At 37.1% G+C, this 20,626-nt stretch overlaps 1 protein-coding gene across 2 annotated transcripts in view; it reads right to left on the reverse strand.

Annotated features, from left to right (window-relative positions):
* Nucleotides 1-20,626, reverse strand: part of EFNB2 (ephrin B2) — a 47,650-nt gene that overhangs the window by 19,041 nt on the left and 7,983 nt on the right. For both annotated transcript variants that reach the window (XM_088136510.1, XM_088136509.1), the window contains exon 2: nt 7,423-7,706. In XM_088136510.1, coding sequence (XP_087992636.1) covers nt 7,423-7,706 — 284 coding nt within the window. The remainder of the gene's footprint in view (nt 1-7,422; nt 7,707-20,626) is intronic.

The raw sequence follows: 20,626 nt of genomic DNA on the forward strand, positions 1-20,626 counted from the left end.
CCTAGTGACATTTTAGAATATAGCACGACAGACAAGAAATGTGCCACTTGCGCTCTAATGGCTTAAATGGACATGACGTTATTTGCTGTGACTGCAGAGAGTCCAGCAGTACCCTCACCAAAGTGACACAGGGTTGGTCCCACAGATGAGCCACATTCCTTTCAGGGGAGATAATGTCTACTAAACCAATCTAGTGCCACTTTCCACATGTTGGCTTCAATAAAAGAATACCTTCGTCTCCTACTTTTAACTTCGGGAAAAAGGAACGTTAGTTTGGTTGCACAATGAAAAACGCTATTTAGATCCTGCAACCATAGTCTACTGTAAAAATAATTTAGCATTTAAAAGTCACCAAATTAGTGGGGTAAATTAAGATTGACCTTTTCAATTTGGACAATGTTAAAGGAACAGATTATCACACTGCTTTGAATCTTTGCCACTTTCCTCATTCTAACAAAAGAATTCCAACAAAAATGATTTCATACAATGCAAACAATACAGGCCAATTGCATATTAATATCCTGAAATTAAAATGAAAGCCTTGTACTTTGCATGAATGGAGATGCAGGGCTTAAAGCAGCTGCATTCTTGGCAATGCTTGCCCAGCAGCTCCAAAAGCTATCCCCATGCACTGACACTACCACTCAAATAGTTTGCACAGCTCTAAATTAACAAACAAAAAATTTCATGTAAATAGAAAACAGTCCTATACAAGAAAAACTTCCCTGTGACAATCCAGACACACTCTAAAAGTTAATGAAAGCTACTGTTAATGCAAGCTATGTGAATACTCCACATTGATTTTCATCAACAAGCAAATAAACACATCTTAAGTGTACATTCCAAATTGATTTTTCTAATGTATTTTAGGTAGGCGTTTTGCTGTGGAAGTTAATATAGCTGCTAATCTAGGACACAACACAATAAATACTGAGAATACATACAGGTGATCTTGCCCCAATGCACCAAGACCAACATGGGGCTAGAAGCAGTTTCCAAAACCAAAGCTTATGGACTATGAGTGCTATTCTCACTGAATCTTTTGAATCACCCTTTACAAAAAACATTTTCCAAAACTAGACTGTGAGGTGCTGCAATCAGTATTCAACTCACTATTAGAGGAGAATATAAAGCTTGCATTCACCCTCTCCATTCCTCCGAAGCAATTGACACTAGGAAAACAAATTATGATACTGGTTGTGTGGCTAAGCATTTACCATTGTGCATCTCTCTGGATCATTGACACTTAAGATGAATTGCATTATTCACATTGGAGCTGAAGCTATATGGACACACGTTGCGTGATATCATTTAGTTACAGAGATGCCAACATTTACTTTATAGGAGGTGGCAATGCATACAATGAATGTTGTAGTCTAACTGAAGAATGTCACTTCTAAACTCAATTTTGAGGCATTTCCAAGGTCCCCCTCCCATTCACTTCTAATTAAACAAGGATTTTGCATTTTTATCATGATGTAGAAATAAAGGAGAACAAACATCATGAGTGTTTGAAAATCCTAAATAAAAAGACTCCATCTTTTTTTCCCCTCTTTTACACAAGACTTTCTTCTGTCTTACTCTGTTAAATACATCTGAGAAAAGTTATGTATAAAACTGCAAGTGGGAATCTGTACTATCCTTGCAATATATGTCTTATGGTTCTGTTATTCCACCTCCACAATTAAATGTTTTATGTACCTTTTGCTTATTGTATCTACATAGAAAAAAATTAAACATACTTGCAAAATGTATTATGTTATTCATTTAAATATATTCTGACTCTTTTTTAATGGGCCTACTCTTCTACAGGATGCAAATGACTTCCTCTGATTTAATGAGAATTCTTCAAATCCCACTGCAGGAGAAAAGAGCCTTAGGACACTAATTTTGCATAGTTTTACACTACTAGTTAACTTTACACATGGGAGTAGTTCTACTTAAGTCCCAGAGATGCTTTATATACATACAATCAAACCTCTGCATGTAAGCCTTTGTAACTGGTGGTTTAAGTTATTTATTATGTTTAAAGCATTTTAGTTTAATTTGATACTAATCTACATAATGAATATATAAAAGCTCCTTAAGCAGAAAAATGAGTCTCTCCTTTGCAGAATTTTACTGTCAAAGGTTTTACATGTGTGTATGCATGTATGCATGTGAACCAGTGATGGCATGAAATATTAAACAAACTAGCTGAAAATATTCAACTATGGATTATAAAACAGTAAAAGCAATTCTAAGCAACTCTGAAATCCTTCATCTTTGCTTGTAAGCAGTGTCTTCTGGCTTCCTGAGGACTTTAATATCTACCATACATTGGGGAGGAGACTTTTCTTTGGCTCACCAGCTCCCTCCTATTAACAATTACAGCCATCTTGTTCTCTCATTTGTTACCCTTGAGAAGAAGAAGTGGTACTTACATATTCCCTGCTGGAGTATCTTTCTGTCTAACTTTAAATGAGATCAACTGATGGCACTGCCTATGTAGTGGCATGTATATGGCAGAAGACATTCTATAATAGCCACATTAGTAAGTTTACAAGACCCGTGTGGATTGGGAAAATGCATTCCCAACAGATTCTACATCCATTAGTTCTACCCACCAAAAAAAACCAAAACAAAACTGAAAATTCTTATTTTTTTCCCCTTTAGTATTTCATGTTGATTATGTGTAATTAATTCAAATAGAGCTGAATTAGCTGAATTAAGAATGAAAGATTCTCAAAAGACTGAGTGACTGAACTTTCTGTATCATTTTACCCTAAGAGGAGTTGGAAGTAATTTGTGTATGTGTAATATAACTTAAGACAAAAGAGAGAATGTAAAGATCCTATTTTGCCTATGGTCAAGCAACGCGATATTGCTTTATAAGTGTTTATGTACTACAATAAAAAAATGTCATGGCCTCAAATCCACACTGTTTATAATTTTAGAAGTTTATTGCTTTAAAAATCTAAACAATAGCAGCCAACAGCAGCCTAAAAAAATCTAAATAGCAGCCAAAACAGGAACAAAGAAATAGCTGAACTTAGGAAAAGAAAGTGTTCATATTCAAAATCTTTTGCTAATGCTACTGTGTATAAATATGTAGTAGAATTTTGGTTTTTTAATTATTTCACTGAGTATTATTTATCTGGGGGGTTATATTTTTAAACTCAGAAACAGGTTGAACTGCTTTTCTTTACTTTCATTTGCCCTTAGAGTCAAACAGATGGAGTTTTATCCATTTAAGACACATCTGGGAATCTCAACTAGAAAATCCAACAGAGTAATGATTAATATGTAACAGTTAACCGTGAAACTACAGGAAAGCATCAAAATAAGAAGGAAATGTTACTGTGTTTATATTAATGTGAGAAATAAATTTTTACAACCTATAAAAATATTTGCATGTATACTTATTCCCAGCAAGTTTCTATGGCTTAAAGTGGAATTGAACTAGGTTCTGCTCTTGACAATCTGAGTATGGAAAGTTCAGTTTTGCAAATATGAGATTTGTGGACTTTTTAAAAAAAAGTAGCAACTTTTGAAGCATGGACTTTCTTCAGATTTTAGATTAGATGCACAAGTCATAATCAAAGTCACAGTAAACAATGCCTGATATAGACTCAACTGTATTATAAAATTTATAACACTTCTTTTAATCTTTTTCTCAATTAGCATTTCTCCTATAATTTTTTAATCAAGTAACTTCATTAAATCTATATGCTGGATAGCAAACTGTGTGTTTTAGATTACAGGGATTAGATTAACAACAGTAACTAGGACCGGAATTTCCATCGCTAAGTGATACGGCCGTAAAGCGCGATGTCACATGACCGAATCACTTAGCGACAGCAATCCCGGTAGTCCCCTTTGCCATTGTTAACTGAATCCCACCAGTCATTAGGCAAGGACCCATTCTGATCCGAGCCATTCTCAGCTTGGTCCTTCCCAGCCCCAACCCTCAGTAAGGTAAGGGACTGCTTCCTCTTCAACTGCCCCCACTGAGGCTGAAGTGGAGGCCCGGGGCTTTTAGCATTCTCAGCCAGCCACCACTGCCTCTGAGCCTCTACTTTAGCCCAGTGCCAGAGGTGCCATCACCGCCAAGGAGTGCCTCCTCAAGGCCCAGGCTGCAGCTAGCCACCCAACGCAAAGCCCCCACCTCTCCCACCCTGTGCTCCGGAAGCCCTGCTGCCTCCAGCAGCTGCTGACTGCACACAGGCCTTCTTCCCAAGGCTGTGCACACCATTCTCCAAATTGTGTGCGCTATTCTTGCAATGCTTTGGAGAATGGCACACATGATTTGGAGAAAGGTGGGTGCAGCCTTCTCGCGAGGTTTCAGAAGGCTTTAGAAGCCTTCCAAAGCATTGCAAGAATGGTGTGTACAGCCTCAGGAAGAAGGCCTGGTGCAGCCAGCAGCTGCCTCGCACGGGGCCAGGCTGGGCACACCTCATCAACAGCAAGAGGAAGAAGATAGGGAAGGTCAGCTGGGCACAGCAGGACCAGCAGAACGCAAGGTGGTGGAAGTGGCTGGGGCTTTGTGCTGTGGTGCTGCAGTGGTCATTCGAATGCTCGCTAAATGAATGGTTGTTGAGAGGACTACCTGTAATTGTTAAGCAAGGACTACCTGTAATTGAATCTGACCAAGTTTCGTTATTCTCATTTCTGCTTGAAAGTCACTAAACATGTTGTGAGCCATTCAATCAAAGATGAACAGTTTCAAAGTTACCTGCCACTTCTAGCAGGATCTGTAGCTGATTTAAAATTTTTCAAATTTTTAGAATCTTGACTGGCCAAAAAAAAAATTGAAGACCAGGACAAAGTTACTTTTCTAACCTTAGCTTATGGTCAGTTCAGGAACCAAGATTAAATCCTGCATTTGCTTCCTATTGCCAAGTTCTCTTCTATTGCGAAAATGGATCACAAGAGCCTTCATGAAAGAATTATTAATTGGATAATACAGTATATCTTATCTCTAACCTAACCCCATTTAAATAAAAACCAGGCCAATTGTTGTTACTGAGAAATACTTCTTCAATAGATATTGATATCTGGATATGGTTCTCTATAAGGCTACTCAGAAGTAATCAAATTCACTTCCCAATAAGAATACACAGAGCTGCAGATTAAGTTAACCATGCCTCAGGAGATTTTGTTAGAGCAATTGTGAGACTCAACTGCTGTAAATCTACTACTGATTTCCACTTAGCAAAGTTCCGAAAGGTAGGAAGGCAATCTGTTCCTTGCACTTTTACTCTTGTTCACTGTGTGATTTACCTTCTGTCTCTTCTCTTCTGTTTTGTACTACATCATCTTTTCCCAAGAATGATCACAAGATAAGAAAGATACCAACTTGGCTACTTTTCCTCAGACCTTCCCACTTTTACTTCACTTTATTCACATGCAGGTATCTGAACCTTTTTTGGTTTTTGATATGACTTACAGGCAAATTTAAAAACTGCTTTTATTTACAAATTCATGTGAAACAAAGTATCTCTATAAGATGTGGTCAGATTTTTTTGAAATAGGTTCTTTGCTGGGGTTCTTCAGGAATTGTACACTGTCTTGTGATCAGAAATTAGATTTTGAAGGGTCCATCCACCATCAAGAGGAGCCTCCTCTCATTTCATTTTTACTCCGTTTTTTTTCCTAAGCTATCACAGTAAGTCTGATACCACTTCCAAGGCATGAGGCTGAAAGATGTGAATTATCTAAACCCCAAAGAATGCTATAATCCTCCTGGAAATGTAATTATTATACCATATTGCAATAATGAAATAATTATACAAAAATGAAGAAAATGAGTCCTACTTATGGATTTACTCAGAGTATTACTGACACAGATATGACAAAGCTGACAGTCTTCCTTATGGTTCCATTTGTCCATAACTCTCAAGTCATAATTAAAATGGAACCATTTATGTCACAGTTGGCCTACTATTGAGAATTAATCCCCAAAGCATTAGATAACTGAAATATTTCATAACAGCTATTTGAGCATGGAGGGACATGTTTATGTTGTACTTTTTCACCAGGTGTACTGGCTACTACTGTCTCTAGTTTCAACTCTGTACTTTTCGTTCTAGCAATACAAAATTCACTGATACCCTGAAGTCATAGGCACCAAGAAGTCTAGAATTTAAAATTACAACAGCCGTATTTTAAAACAGATCATATATGCACCAAATTACATTTTCAATATTCCATCTTTCTTCTGAACAATACACATTTCATTGAAGTTATACAGTTCTCATAAATACTGTACATATGAATGAATTTACTAATTTTATTGCAACTTATTTAAATCCAGTTCTGTTCTCTGCAATTTTTAAATGAATATATGTAAGAGGAGGAGTGTTTCTGCACTTTGTTTTTCAGGGATGATTCAGGAAGTAAGACAATCTTTTTTTAAAAAAAAAAATTATTTTGAGCCTTATAACACTATGCCTATTTACATAGGAATGACTTAATAAAATCATTTCATTTATTTCCAAATAAGTGGATATTTAATCTCTAGATGTTTTCAGTGCATTGTAATATAGCAACTGTATCACACATTTATGGCTGGGACACAGCACTGATCTGTTGACAGAGCAAGAACTTCATCCATTGTCCTGCTGGTCTCTTATGAAGCAGAAGCCTCCAGCTTCTTCTTTTTCATTCCAATTTGGAGCGCCCACCCTGTGATATCTCTGCTTTCTCCCAACTATTCTTCCACCTCTTTCCTGGCACCACCTCTTTCCTGGCACCATCTTCCACCATAATAAAAATCATACTCCATTTTTATTAAATATTTAACCATTAAAACCAAGTAAGTAAAAAACAAAACTGTTAATGAAAATACCAACAAATAAATTTTACTCCAATGATATTTTAATTTTTCTATTCAAAACTATTGCCTTACTTTGTGATCTATTTCGTGTGTGTGCGTATGTATCAAACACACTGCACATTGAAGGGGTTAAAATGTCATTCTATTATAAAACGGGATTATTGTTATTTACCACTGAATGAACATTGACTGAATGTTATTATATCTCATTACATCTCAAAAGTCTGGTGTCTTAATATTGCAAATGGGATTTAGGGGAAATGTGTTAGATCAGAAAGATGACCTATGAGATACAGCACTTTAATTTCTAGCATAACTGAGTTTTCCTCTTCCTTATATTATTTAGAACTAGATTAAGATACCCAAGTATTCTTCAATTACACTGCTAGCATCACCAGCTCAGCCTACATCAGTTCTCTGAAAACCTGGAAATAAAAAACAGGATCTAAAAACAGTAGGGAGGAAGTTAATAATAAGCTGCCATGAAAATACTTTCAAAGAAAACAATATAAATCCTTTAAGCTTCTTACTTGATTGAATACAATGAATAAATTAAGAAACAGCAAGACCCAAAAGGAAAGGAAACAAAGTCATTGTTCACTTACATATGATGTAATAATCTTTGTTTCTCTGAAATTCTAGACCCCAGAGGTTAGGGCTGAACTCTTGAAACTTGATGGTAAACTTAACATCTTGATCAGGCTTGGCACAGTTGAGCAGAGGAGTGTTGTCCTTTTTAACAGTACAGCTTTCTGCTTGGTCTTTCTCAACCATATAGACTTTATAGTACTCATACTGACCACCAGTTTTAGAGTCCACCTTTGGGCATATAATATCCAGTTTATCTCCAATCTTTGGATACAGTACTAGTCCTTGTCCAGGATGGAACCTAAAAGAATAAAACAAAAGCAGGTGTAAGTCATTCATCTGATAAAAAGAATTATCATGTCCTTAAAAAACACAAAAACTGATAGCAACAAAAATAATTATAAGACAATCCAGGCTACAAAAGTAATAATAGGAGAAACCCAATTTTAGTTATCTTTACTGCAGACCAGTTAAAATCCAAAATGATTTAAGTTAACCATGACAAAGTCCCATTGATTTTAATGGGTCTACCTTAAGTAGAACTAAGATTAAGTTTCATCCAATATTTAAGAATTATAGAGACATTTTCCCCTCAAGCTTGCTCTAAGCGAAGGGATACTGGGTCAAAAGAAATGGATGAAATAGGACCGTCTGATGCCCAGGGAAAGCCCTGCTACAAGAATCAAAAACTTTCCTTCCCTTACTTTATTTTTTAGCAATGAAAAGAAACAGCAGAAATATGAAAACATCCTGCAAATTAAAAAGGAAATATTGATGGGCATGGGAAAGACTGAAGAATATCACTGCCAGCACTCTTAGAAGAATTCATGAAGTGAAAGGAGAAGAAATTATCCTTGAAAGCTCATTTTTAGTGATGCAAAAAAAAAAAAAAATCCTCTCCAAAATCATATATCCATCTTGAGGTGTGTTTTGCAATGAAGTCCCTGACTCTATTCATTACTATAGGTATTTGGGGGTCTCTGTTCATTATATTATAGACAACAATTTCCGCTGAGGTAGAGGTATCATGTCTATGGAGAGACTGGGAACCAAGAGCAGCTGCCCTTCCAGGCACTGGATATACATCTGACCTGCTTTTATTACACCACTTTATTATCCCTTAGCAAGGCTTAAGCTCATCTTTTTGAAACATAAAACAAAGAATGAGTAAAGCTTTACCTTTCATTAAAACTAGAACCTGCAGCAATAACCTCATAAGTGTTTCTGGTTTGGACCAACTGGACACATGAAATATTTCAAATTCTTTAAAACTGGCTATTCACTATTCAGGCAATTCAGTTTATTTTAAGGTAGAGCTCTGACAAAATTTATGTTTTAAAATGAAAATAATTCTTGCAACATTGATTTAACTCCAAAATAAATATACTCTTTTTAAGCAAAAAAAAAAAGGCCATTGCGCTCTTCCCTTTCTGCCTAAGATGCACGAGTTTGAGTTAATATCTTTAGAGTGCAGGATCTCTCTAATATTAATACTGAGGCTAAACACCTCCTAATCTAAACTTTTCATGGCTGTTACCTTACTGTAAAAGAAAACATCGCTGAAGACTGAGAAATTGGCTTCTTAATGAATAGCCTTTTCCAGCAGTTTATATTAAGGACTCCCCCAGCAGACACTCGCATGATCAAAAATATAAAATGGATAAGAAACAAATTCCCCAGCTCCAATGCTGTTTTATTTCATGCATCTCCAAGGCAGGTTCATAGGGACCAATTTCATCCAGACATGCAGATTTTATAGATTACAATAACTCAGGTAGAGGTTTGTCATAAATTTTACCTTAGTCATTTATCAGAAAGATAAAAAACCTGAAAGTTTGTATTTACACAGTTAAAGCTGCTATATTACATTTACATAATCCTTCAGCAGAGGAGGCAAACTATGAACAGCATTTCATCTGCTGATAACCAATCAAGTCCCCCACCTGTTTTGAAAGAGGTGCATGACGTAGCAGTGCTCAAGTTAATTAAAACAGATATACAACTTATTCGCTTAATCAAAAACTTCCTGAATCCCACACTTGGTGCCAAACCTTTCAAGGGCAAACCTCTAAAAGAAAGCGCAGTGTGAAGTTTTACAGCAGGGATAAGCTAAGTATGTCTATAGAAGTTGGGTATATCAGACAGCAAAGGTATGAGATAAAAACTACCATCATCTGCATGTGAAACGGGGAGCTATAAAAAGTGCCTCACAATTGACTTACTGTTCACTCCCACTGCAGATTTTTATCCAAGTAAGAAACCATATAAATTAAGCAGAGGGACACAAACAAGTGTAAGATGAATATATATGTAAGGTGAGGCAGACAGAGAATGCATTGCTTTTAGGGCTGATATACAGAATCATATGGAGTTGATGAACAAAATGGGTTTAATCTCCCTTTATCTGTTTTTATTCGTCTTACTTGTAGCGGCTGCAACAGAAAATATGGAACTGCATATGGTTACTAGGATCCTGTCCAACAGCCAAGAGGCACAGCCTATGGCACCTTTTGCCTAAGCATATCTAGAGTTTATACTTAAGTACTGGATCAAGAAATTTGAACATGAAATGCACAAAATCCAGAGATATCTGGACTTATTTTTACCTTTCTAAGGCACCCCATTCCTGAAAAAAAATCAACATTGAAGAGTCCAAATAGTGAAATTTTAAGTTTGAAAACTGTATGAATACGTAATACATCAGTATTTACATTTCAAAACTTATTTTTAAAGTAGGCTCCAGTTTATGCCTCTTCATTATGGGATATCTATGTGATTTTTACAGAAAAGGATATGAGATTGGCTGTTGATTACATCTGTCTCTCCCATATATCAGATATTAGAAGGAACAAACTGCTAGGCTAAGAGCATGATTGCCAAGGAATCACATCATTGTGAACAAGACCAGAGAGTGGAATCCCATTCCTCTTTATGTTCACTGAACATCTAGACCAGTGCTTCTCAATCTCTGGCACTTGAAGTCCACATATCTTAAAGTTGCCAAAGTTGGGAAACACTGGTATAGACAGAGGGAGTACTCCTCCAGATACTCTAATTTGTATATTTATCTGATTTGATCAAAACATATTAGACCAATCATACATGTATCCTCTCGTTCTTAAGAACGGTTTATACTGCTGTACTTCTTGATACAGCTTGTTTTACTACCTGTCATTGTCATCTTATTGTATATAGAATACTTCTATCTACTACCATACTTCTATGGAATTTTATTTCTATAGAAGCAGAAATTAACATTTTTAATCATTCAATTCGAGCAGAATCAGATCTAGAAAATTATTTCCTCTGAAAATACAAATATCACAACAAGCATGTGTTCATTTGTTAGACTACAACTTTAAACAACCTGCTGAAGACCTCTCAAGTGGGAAACATGTAAACCAAAACCAGATTGCTAAAGATGTGCTTCCCTTGACTATGTTACATTTTCAGATTATAACTGCACACCTGTCATTCACAACAGAATCTATCAATAGAGAAGCACAGTTGACACAGGACAGGATTGGTCTGCTGCTCTAAGAGTAATAGTTGTCATTTCTGAGGATTGCGACAAGACAACAGCTTCTAGACAAGCTTAACTGACTTTCATTTTGTAACACTGAGGTCCTTAATCCCTTCTATACACTCCATTCTCTTCCAGTGATGAGGAGATTATACAGAGGAACATACAGGCTTCTCAAACATTCCCATTTCCTTTGTATACTTGAGATGAGAAGCTTAATTCTGCACTTGGATCTGTTTTCTCGAGTTAGAAATGTTACAAGTTACAGGAATATTTATAAAACCTAGACAATGGTCTCCATCTTTTGGGCCTTAGCTGAGCACATCTGGAAATCTGAAGGCATGTCATGAGTGCTCTCACAAAATGTCTGCCATGGGGAAGGGTTTGCCTATTCACAAAATGGCATCCGGAGGAATAGTATTAGTCTCAAAAACACACTACCTCCTCTAGCTTCCCTCTGTGGACATTAACGATACCTCTGCTTCCCGTTTTTATCTTCTTTTCATAACTGGTGGCTAACTTCTAAACAAACTTTAGCTGCAACCACCCATCATTTATATTCTCTAAGAAAGATTATATAGCACCCAGGGACACTCTCGCAAATAAAGATGACGCTTGAAGCAGATGCTTTGCTTTGCAAAATGAGAGCTCTCTATTTTCCTCAGATTAAAATGTTGCTTAAAAATGCATAAACTTCGGTGGAGCAGGGAATTTGACAATTCCCAAGGGAGATATTCACTGATACCTGCAATGTCAGATTAAGGATCCCAGGCCTAGAATAAATAATTTTTTTTTTAAAAAAAACACCCTACTACATATATATTCAATCCTAGATTCAAAACATTTCATAACTGTGCCATAAGTACATACTGAAAATTTTAATCCATTTACTGGTTCAACTTTGGTTACACAAGGAAGCAGCTGGTACGTGGCAGCTTCTTTATCAACCAAGTGACAAACGTTTGGAGAAGGAGGGAGGGGAGGAGAGAGGGGGAGAGAGAGAGATTGAATTTCTATTTTAGTTTGTTATAATCATTCTGGTAATATTTCTAGCTATGAAACTTGCTACCTACAATGCACTTTTACTATCACAAGAAGCTCCAGTAGGAAGGAAAAAGCTTAATTCCACTGAAATATTATTTAACACATGATACCTGGTCTTCAGGAATACACAATGCATCAGTAGCAAAATCAGAGGCGTGTCTCTAAGAAATGGGTTGTGAATGGCTATGGAACCACTGGGAGAGAATGATACAGGGAAATGAGATGCTTATTCCAACTACTTCTGGATGAATCATCCCTGTACCTCTTGGCAAGAGCCCAACTGTTGACCCCATAACCTCACTCACATTTACTTCTCCAGATCTCAATCCTCAGCCTCAAAGTTCTCTCTCTTTCTCTTTTAAGTACGCCCTGTGTTTTCACAGGAATAGGCTGTTAATAGAGAAGGCAAGGGAGCTGTTACTGAATTAGGTTCTTTGAAAAAGCACTTTAAGAATGTATAGAAGGAAGAATTCTGAGCATTTCCAAGAAAAATGTAGGGGAAATTGCATGCTGGGTTGGGCAACACAGAAAACAAAATCACCTTCAGTTGAATGCTTATTGTTAAAATGGTGGTTCTTACACTTTTTTAATATGCACAAAACACATAGGCATTTTTAAGGCCACTAAATGCAGGAGAAGAGTTGCCCAAAATAACAAATTAATCAGTAATTGAAATAACAAATCAAGAGTAAAATGAGAATCCACAGCTTTTTTAAAAAAAAATGTTCTTCACAAAGATAGGATTTTCTGGGTAGCACTTTACTGCCCCCTTTTGCACTTTAACATTAGAACAGGTCTGAGCATGAACATGGTATTGTGAATCTCAGTGAGATAGCAGATGACTACTGCAGAACTGAAGATTTACAGGAGGGCAAAACACCCTAAGTTGCATTTTACAGCCTTACATCACTGAATACTGAAAACAGGACGACAAAGCAAGTTAAACAAACCGCTTTGGAATAAGTATGTGCAGGGTTAAATCAAAACATTCTACTTTTCTACAGGCAAATCCACACTTGGAAGGAATCTTTCCTGTTATTTTAGATTAACCTTCTTTTTTAGATGTACGAAGGCCAAATATACTGCCGTTTAAATTAGTTTGCTAGGCAAACAAGGAGAGAGAGCAGGAGCAGAGAGACTGTCTGCCAAAGGCCACTACAGGATAGCCATAGCAGGGTCTTAAATGTGTACAATTCTTTTTCGAGCCATGCCTTTCATACAATGCCATGCCAAAAGAAAGTAGTGCGAACTACTTCAAATACGCTCCTGCCTATGAGACGAAAACTAGTTCAGCTGCTCTAAATTGCAACAGCGTCATAATTTCATTATGCATGATGATCCTGTACTCCTGCATACCTCTGCTCCTTCTTTTTTTCCTTTCTTTTCCAAGCAATAAACCTCCCTTTGTGGCTCACTGTTTACAAACATAAAGTACCGATAATGGGAAGGAAGGCACTTTCTCTCTTCCAAAGGACCCTTAGACTCCACTGAATAAAGCCTGTATGTGCTGCCCACCTTTATATTTAAACTTAATCTATTTCCCTGTCATCTTAAAATTACTAAACAAGTCACAATAATATTAAATTTCACTGCCCTCAGCAATGTGCAATTGAACCTTCACTGTAATGAAAGCCAACTCCCTTTGATATAAAATCTAGTTTTCAGTTCCGCTGCCACAAAATGGAAGAGTCTGATGTGGTGTTAAAGCGGGAAGCTTGGGTGCTCAAACTATACAGCACTAACATTAGTTCTATGTTATAAAAAGGGAACCATTTTTCATTTTTTTTAACACAAGTGCCGGGGGAAGAGATCTACCACACAGAAATTTTTGTTGAACTATGCAGTAGGGTACTAATGTTCCTTCTTTGAAACGATGCAAGAGAAAAAAAAATATTCAGAATCTGAAATTTCAGCCCTGGCTAGGATAGCAAAAACCAGCTAGTTAGCTTTATTAACGGGCGTGGCAACTCATCAGCAAAGCTAGCAGAGACAACACAGAAATAATTTTTCCATCACTGGGCTATCAGAGATTCTTACTCATAAATCCCTTTGTTAGTCAGAATGTAAGATGGCGGTCTAAAGTTTGAGGCTCCTCTTAATTACAATTTGTCAGCCCTTGTGGTTTTTTTTACTCCAAGTTCAAAAAGGGTGGTGACAATCTTGTCATTAACTGGAATGTCAGACCCACAACTGCATCGTATAATACAGGAAATTCTAGTTTTATTATTCTTTGATGGAAGTTTGCTTGAGTAAGAAAATCAGAGATGCAGCAGCTTTCAAAAACATGCTGTTTTTAAACTGAGATGTAATACATCAGTTATTTCTTCATCCTGGCAATACACACATATAAAGCTAGCCATGTTCAAATCCACTCCTCCTTCCTTTTGAGGCTGAATTTGCACTCACCATCCCACCCCGCAACCAGGACCCTTATGACTAGGTCCAACATCCATACACCAAACAAGCAAACCACCTTGTTTCATACTGAATTGATGCAAATAAAATTACCATGATCTGGACAGGAGTAAACAATGTATAAAAAATGCCTGAATCAGCATAAACTCTATGTTATATATCTTAGATGCATTCTTGTTTTACACATAAACCATCAGTGTGTGTTTCTTTTTATTATGTACAATGCATGAATTCTTCTTTCTGGAGATGAATGCACAGATCATGCTACACCAAAACCAAACCAACCAACTGTATGGGCTATTGTTACCTCTGAAATAGATATTTCTAATACCTTCAGGTCAATCTACTGCCAAACAAAGTTCATCTCTGTACAGTCAAAATCCCTGATTGAGATCTAATTACTGAATCCATTACAAATTTAGGGTAAAAAGTATTTAAAAAGTCTGCAAGATACAAGATGCCCCAAAATTATATATGTAAAAACAAAAATATGCCATGATGTGTAGCAAACTGGCTTAGGGTGAAAATGAAATAGAGTTGTGTTGGACAGTGACACAACTAACCACATTGCTGGAGCAAACTGAAAACTTGCATATGGCTATTTCAGATATTCAGTGCAAAGTTTATTTGAAATTATGTGCATAATTAACAGGAACCAGCAATTATTTGCCATCTACAAAGCATACTTTTAAAGTATATATTTAAAACCTGCTCAGATGTCAAACTTCACCACCACAGATGTATGATACTCCGTTTGTGGTTATCAAAGTAAACTAAGATATAATCCTGTATGTATTTTCCTGAAGAAGACCTCTCTAAACTCAAAGGGGCTTACTTCTGCACAGACATGTTCAGGGTTGCATCCTTATTTATGACATTCTTAGTCCACCCAAGCTAGGCTACTAAAAGATTTCATGAAACGCAGCCACGCCTTCTTCCTCTAGGTGCATTTTAGCAAAAGACCTGAGCTATAATGATGTGTGTTATTAGCACTACTTGACTAAAAATCAGGATTACAACAATGGTTATAAATCCATTACTTTAATCACTGCACGTAAGATGTGCTTTAAGAAAATCACGAGAGTGACACTAATTCTGTAGATCCCAAAGTAATGGAAATTGTGGGCCCATCTGCTTTTTAACAAACCTCTCTTACAGAACTTTGTGTACTGATTTTCCCTGCTCATTTCACCAATGAAATCTAGAATTGTCTTGCAGAAAAAAAAACAGGAAAAGCACCAAAGGTTAAGCACTGCAGAATAGTTAAACCAGACTGCTCCTGGAATAAAACTGAAAATTAATTAAGCATGAAGAAAACAAATGGAGGGTGGGCAGAAGATGCAAAACGACGGGAGAGCCCCCCCTCCCCCAAGACAAGATGCTCTTAACTTTAAATGACACTTTTACCCAGTCAAGCATACAAATGAACTGCTGTTTGGGCACCACTATGGCAAATGGCAAACACTGCTACAGGTGGCCCTATCGGATAACTCATCGGAGAGTCAGCAATGGAACAATCTGCGGACCCACATACATTACTCTCCAGCTGGATTTTTTAAATCCCACTTCTCACACATGAAAAACCCAGACAACCATAAATAATTTTAAAATTTAAAAGTGGAGATACCAGCTTGCTAGAAAACAGGGTGGACTTGAGCTGAGTGGGGGTTGTTTTTTTTGGGGGGGGAGGTCAATAAGACTATCCAGTATGAGTTGAGGACTGCTTCAGGTGCTATGGTACTCTGCTAGAAGAATAGGATAGCGAGCCGCTTCTAGGATCGGTTGCTTAAATGAAGGTCTACATACAGAAGCAGCCCAGAATGGCAGGTGAAGCTTATTTCAGTCTAGGACGCAATGACACTCCTCACTGCACCTGGCGGTGAGAAGCCAGCTTAAGGAACACATGACAGACCACAAGACCTCCCTTCCCAGAGCTTTCTCCTTCAACATCTCAATACTCCTGCCGTTTTTTAATAATTAAAAAATAATGTGCTGCTGGAGGAAATGGCATAGCTGGCTCAAATCAGTGACAGGAGCGCCAAGAGCAGTATGTCTTACACAGATATGCCTAATCCCATCTAAAATGATAATGACATTACAGTAGTCCCTGAGCCATAGGACTCACTTGCCTCATTTTCCATATACGAGATTTTGCTGGATCACTGTCATTAAAAAATATCAAAATATTTTCTTTCATCTATAAGATTGGGTGTAGTGTATACAATGGCTAGAACCTGGCAGAATTTCTACAAAATGGTGAATGATTGGATATTTCTAACTCAAAGGGGAACATACAGTTAGCTGAGCGTAACTCAAGTTGACTGATACTTGCTTCTTGCCCCTAACCCTACTAATTCCACAGGATTTTTTTCCCCCTTTTTACTGTGTTGTTATAAATCTTGATACATTATGTTATTTCAATACTATGATTTTTATTTGGTGCCTTCGAGTCAGTATTGACAAATCTGCCTGGACAAATCCCAGCAGATTTCTTGGCAAGATTGTGGAAGTGATGTGCCATTGCCTCCTTCTGAAGGCTGAACGTAACTGGTGCAATGTCACCCAGCTGGCTTCATGCCTAAGGCAGGACTAGAATTCACAGTCTCCTGGTTTCTAGCCTGAGATGCCTTAACCACTATACCAAACTCACTCTTTACCATGATATTTATATGATACTAGATAACCCTATGACCCATTGTGTGATCCTTTGAGAAAAAGGTAGTACAGTCTGATGTGACCAGAATTAACATTAAATTTTAGGCTGTCCATATTTTTTATACCCCAATGCTGGACAGTCCCATGATCATCTAAGACCACCATATATCATAAAAAAAAAATAATAGTGGCAAACAAACTTCAATAATAAGTCAATATTTACTTCCCTAAACAGAGAAACAGAATGACCATGGGTGGACAAAAAAGCAGTGGGAGCAGGAGCAACTTCCAACTTCCTGCCAGTTTCCCCATTGACTTTGCTTGCGGGAAGCTGGCAGGGAGTGTCAGAAATCACAATCTCGTGACCACGGGGACACTAAAATGGTTGCACCTTTGTGAATAAAACTGGTCTGAACTTCGTGGAAATTTCAATTCCACAGGAGTAATGGGTCCCAGATTTTTTATGCATTCTTTAAGTTAGCGGATTTTAAGTACCTTGATTCAAAAATCGTTGCAGTATAATGCACTGTTTGGGCTAGCTTGAGGGTACAGATAAACACAATGAGAGTTTTAGTAGTATATAGATAATTACAAATTCTTGACATTCTATTATTTAGATAACTAAGTATTGGAAATAAAGAAAAATGTAGCTATTCTATCAATATTAGTTGCAATTTAGGATATCAATGTTATGAGCATTAAAATTATTTGGCTTTTTCATTCCAAGTTAAGTATAGAATTGGAAAGGAGAAAACTAAAAATCCTTCCACAGGATTTTCCAATAAGCAACAGCAAGATAGCGATGCTACTCCCTGAAAGATTCTAGAGGATATAAAGACTGGCTCATTCTCATCCATCGCTTCTGGAATTTCTCTAGCTTTAATCAAGTTTTTATAAGTGTTCAAAACAGTTAACCTGTCAGTCTTTATGGTTCATTCTTTCTGTGAGGCTGTATGAACCAAACACAGACCATCTCTAAAAGATGGTTTAATGTCAATAGCAGGCTTATCTGCTACTATTTGGTTCATGTCACATTATAAAAAGCCACTAAGATTAGATGACTAACAAAATACGGTTGGAGAAAAACTGCAGAAATAAAAGCAAACTTATAACCAACCCCATATCCCACTATTTTGCCTGATAACTCGCTAAACACAGGCTGCTTGTTTGCAGGTAGTGTGTCCTATTGTTTTATAATGCAAATAAACTGTTGTATTTTCTCCTATGACCCTAGCGTAATTATATATCTGAATTGTCTACAATACCTAAAAACCACAAAATGACCTGGTAAGATTGGCTACTTTGCAAATGGCAAAGTTTAGGAGTTGATCCAACTTAAAAAAAAAAAAAGTCTTAATCTAGTTCCAATTATTTTAATGAGAGTAGACTTAAGGACCTAATTACATGTCTTTTGGAAAATGATAAAATAATGTGTTAATGATGATGTTTCTTTTTATGGACTGGAGAACCTGAAGTGCTTTCACACATCAGGCAAAGCAATTCCTATCTACATCTGATGGTCCTACAAAAGTAATTTGAAAAAGATCTAATGCAGAACACAAACATCACATTTCCCATCACTCCACAAGTGAAATGACATGCTGCAGTCCATCACATGTTCCCACATCAACTGTAGAAGGCTCTTTCAGTGGATGTGTCAAAACACCTTTCTGTTAAGCTGTTAAAACTCCCACAGACACTTGGCTGGCCGCTGCAGGAACCAAATTTTGGGCTAAAAAGATATTTGGCTAGATCCTGCAGAGCTCTGGTGTTCTAGAAAGATCATCAATCAGAGGAGGGAGGAAAAGGGGAATCATTAGCAGCATTAGTTTCATTAGAATCCAAATGTGGGAGCTTACCTTATAGGATATCAGATGCACGCATACGCGTGTCTCAACACAGTTAACCCCACCCATGCTAGTTCAGTATTAATGGTCTTCTGCCACTTACTGGACTTCAACACTCTCTTCGGGCTTAACGTTCAAACAGGGCAACAGTTACATACATATACGCATAACATTTGGGATCCAGTTTATCACAAAATATTTGGACTGCGGAAAAGCGCTATGGACTAGGATCAAGTCTATTCTCAACGGAAGAACCTCAGGGAATGCCTTTGGAGAAATCACTATCTTTATATAGTTGCTTTGCCTGATGTGTACTAATTGCTAGCACTGAAGTTGTTACCTAGCCCGAAACGTCTGCAAGGAAGCAACCAAGCTCAGAGAACCCCAAGGCCATCACAAATCACTATCTCTTTGCCCAGTCTATCCCAGAGTTTGTAGTCATGGAGGAAATCAAACTGGAGGAAAACCCACTATGTGCACTGCGATCCCAGAGAAAAGTTAAGGTACAAATCCTAAAAATTTATATCTTAACTTTTACAAATAAATGATATACTGAATGCGGTAGTACACTCGTAACTGCAAAAGGCTAGATTTCTTCTAATCTAAATGAACAAGATTTCTAATTACTTCAGAAGGAAAATCAAAATACGAATAAATATGAATAAAACTCAAGCAAAATAATATTCAGCATCATGAAAAAATAGTTTGACCTCTACACAAGAAGTTATTCCTTGCATCACCATCATCTGCCTTAGAGTATGCTTCAAGAAAGAAATCAGTGCAATTTATCAATCTATAACGGCTTCTTTCTGCTTTGTGAAAATTCCTTGCAAAGAGATAATACAGTCCTTGAGTTGCAGATTTCAATGCAATGCAAGTCCTCATCAGAACAAAGATATACAAGTAAGCACAATGTTAAGATGTACATCTGTGGATGAGTTCTAGAACTAAAGTTGCGAAGAAATATACTTGACAACTACTGCATGGAGAAACATTATATAAATAATTGCCTCTTCTTGATGTATCACAATGTACATAGTTTTATCTGCAACATTGCAGAAATGGGACATGACAGGTAGGTTCGAAAGCTAAATGTTGGATAATGGTTAGCAAACAAATGACATAGGTTTTTGCATTATTTCTTTAATCACTTTAACCCTTGTTCCAACAGAAAGCATAAGGCCAGAGTAATTCAGCTGCTTCTTTTGTCATTTGCCTTCCATAAATATGCACCAGTCTGCGTTTGAAAGGCTGAAGGAGGCTGCAAGCTTGCTGGACATTTATCATGCCCTGTTCCCTGTGAACAAGCAAATACTTTAGTTGAATAGCCCATTAGCAATCATTGTCAAATGCAGAATGTAAGGTGCTTGGATGTGACCAGCCTTTAAAGCAGGGGAGGGCCTCCCCTGAGCTTTGTATATTATCTGCAGCCCAAATGGATCTTTTGCTGTAGATTTCTGAAGGTTAAGCGGAAACACTGGAAAATTCACAATGCTCATTATTACACATTTCTTAAAGCATATCAGCTTGGGACAATTTGACATTTGGGTTTTGGGGAAAGAGTAATGGGTCAAAAAAGTTTCAAAAATATTTTACACAGAAAAACAGGCTGTAATTTGCTAAATTTTAATCAGTCAGCCTTCTCCAGATATGCCAAAACTTAAAATACAAAATGGACAGATTGCAACAAACCTTCTGTGATCCTTTAATCCATGCTTTGTTCTATCAAAATACTCC

The sequence above is a fragment of the Python bivittatus genome, unplaced genomic scaffold (assembly GCF_059951505.1).
Source record: "Python bivittatus isolate LINGU-HERP-01145 unplaced genomic scaffold, Pbiv_v1 ctg000060_np1212, whole genome shotgun sequence".
Lineage (NCBI taxonomy): Eukaryota > Metazoa > Chordata > Lepidosauria > Squamata > Pythonidae > Python > Python bivittatus.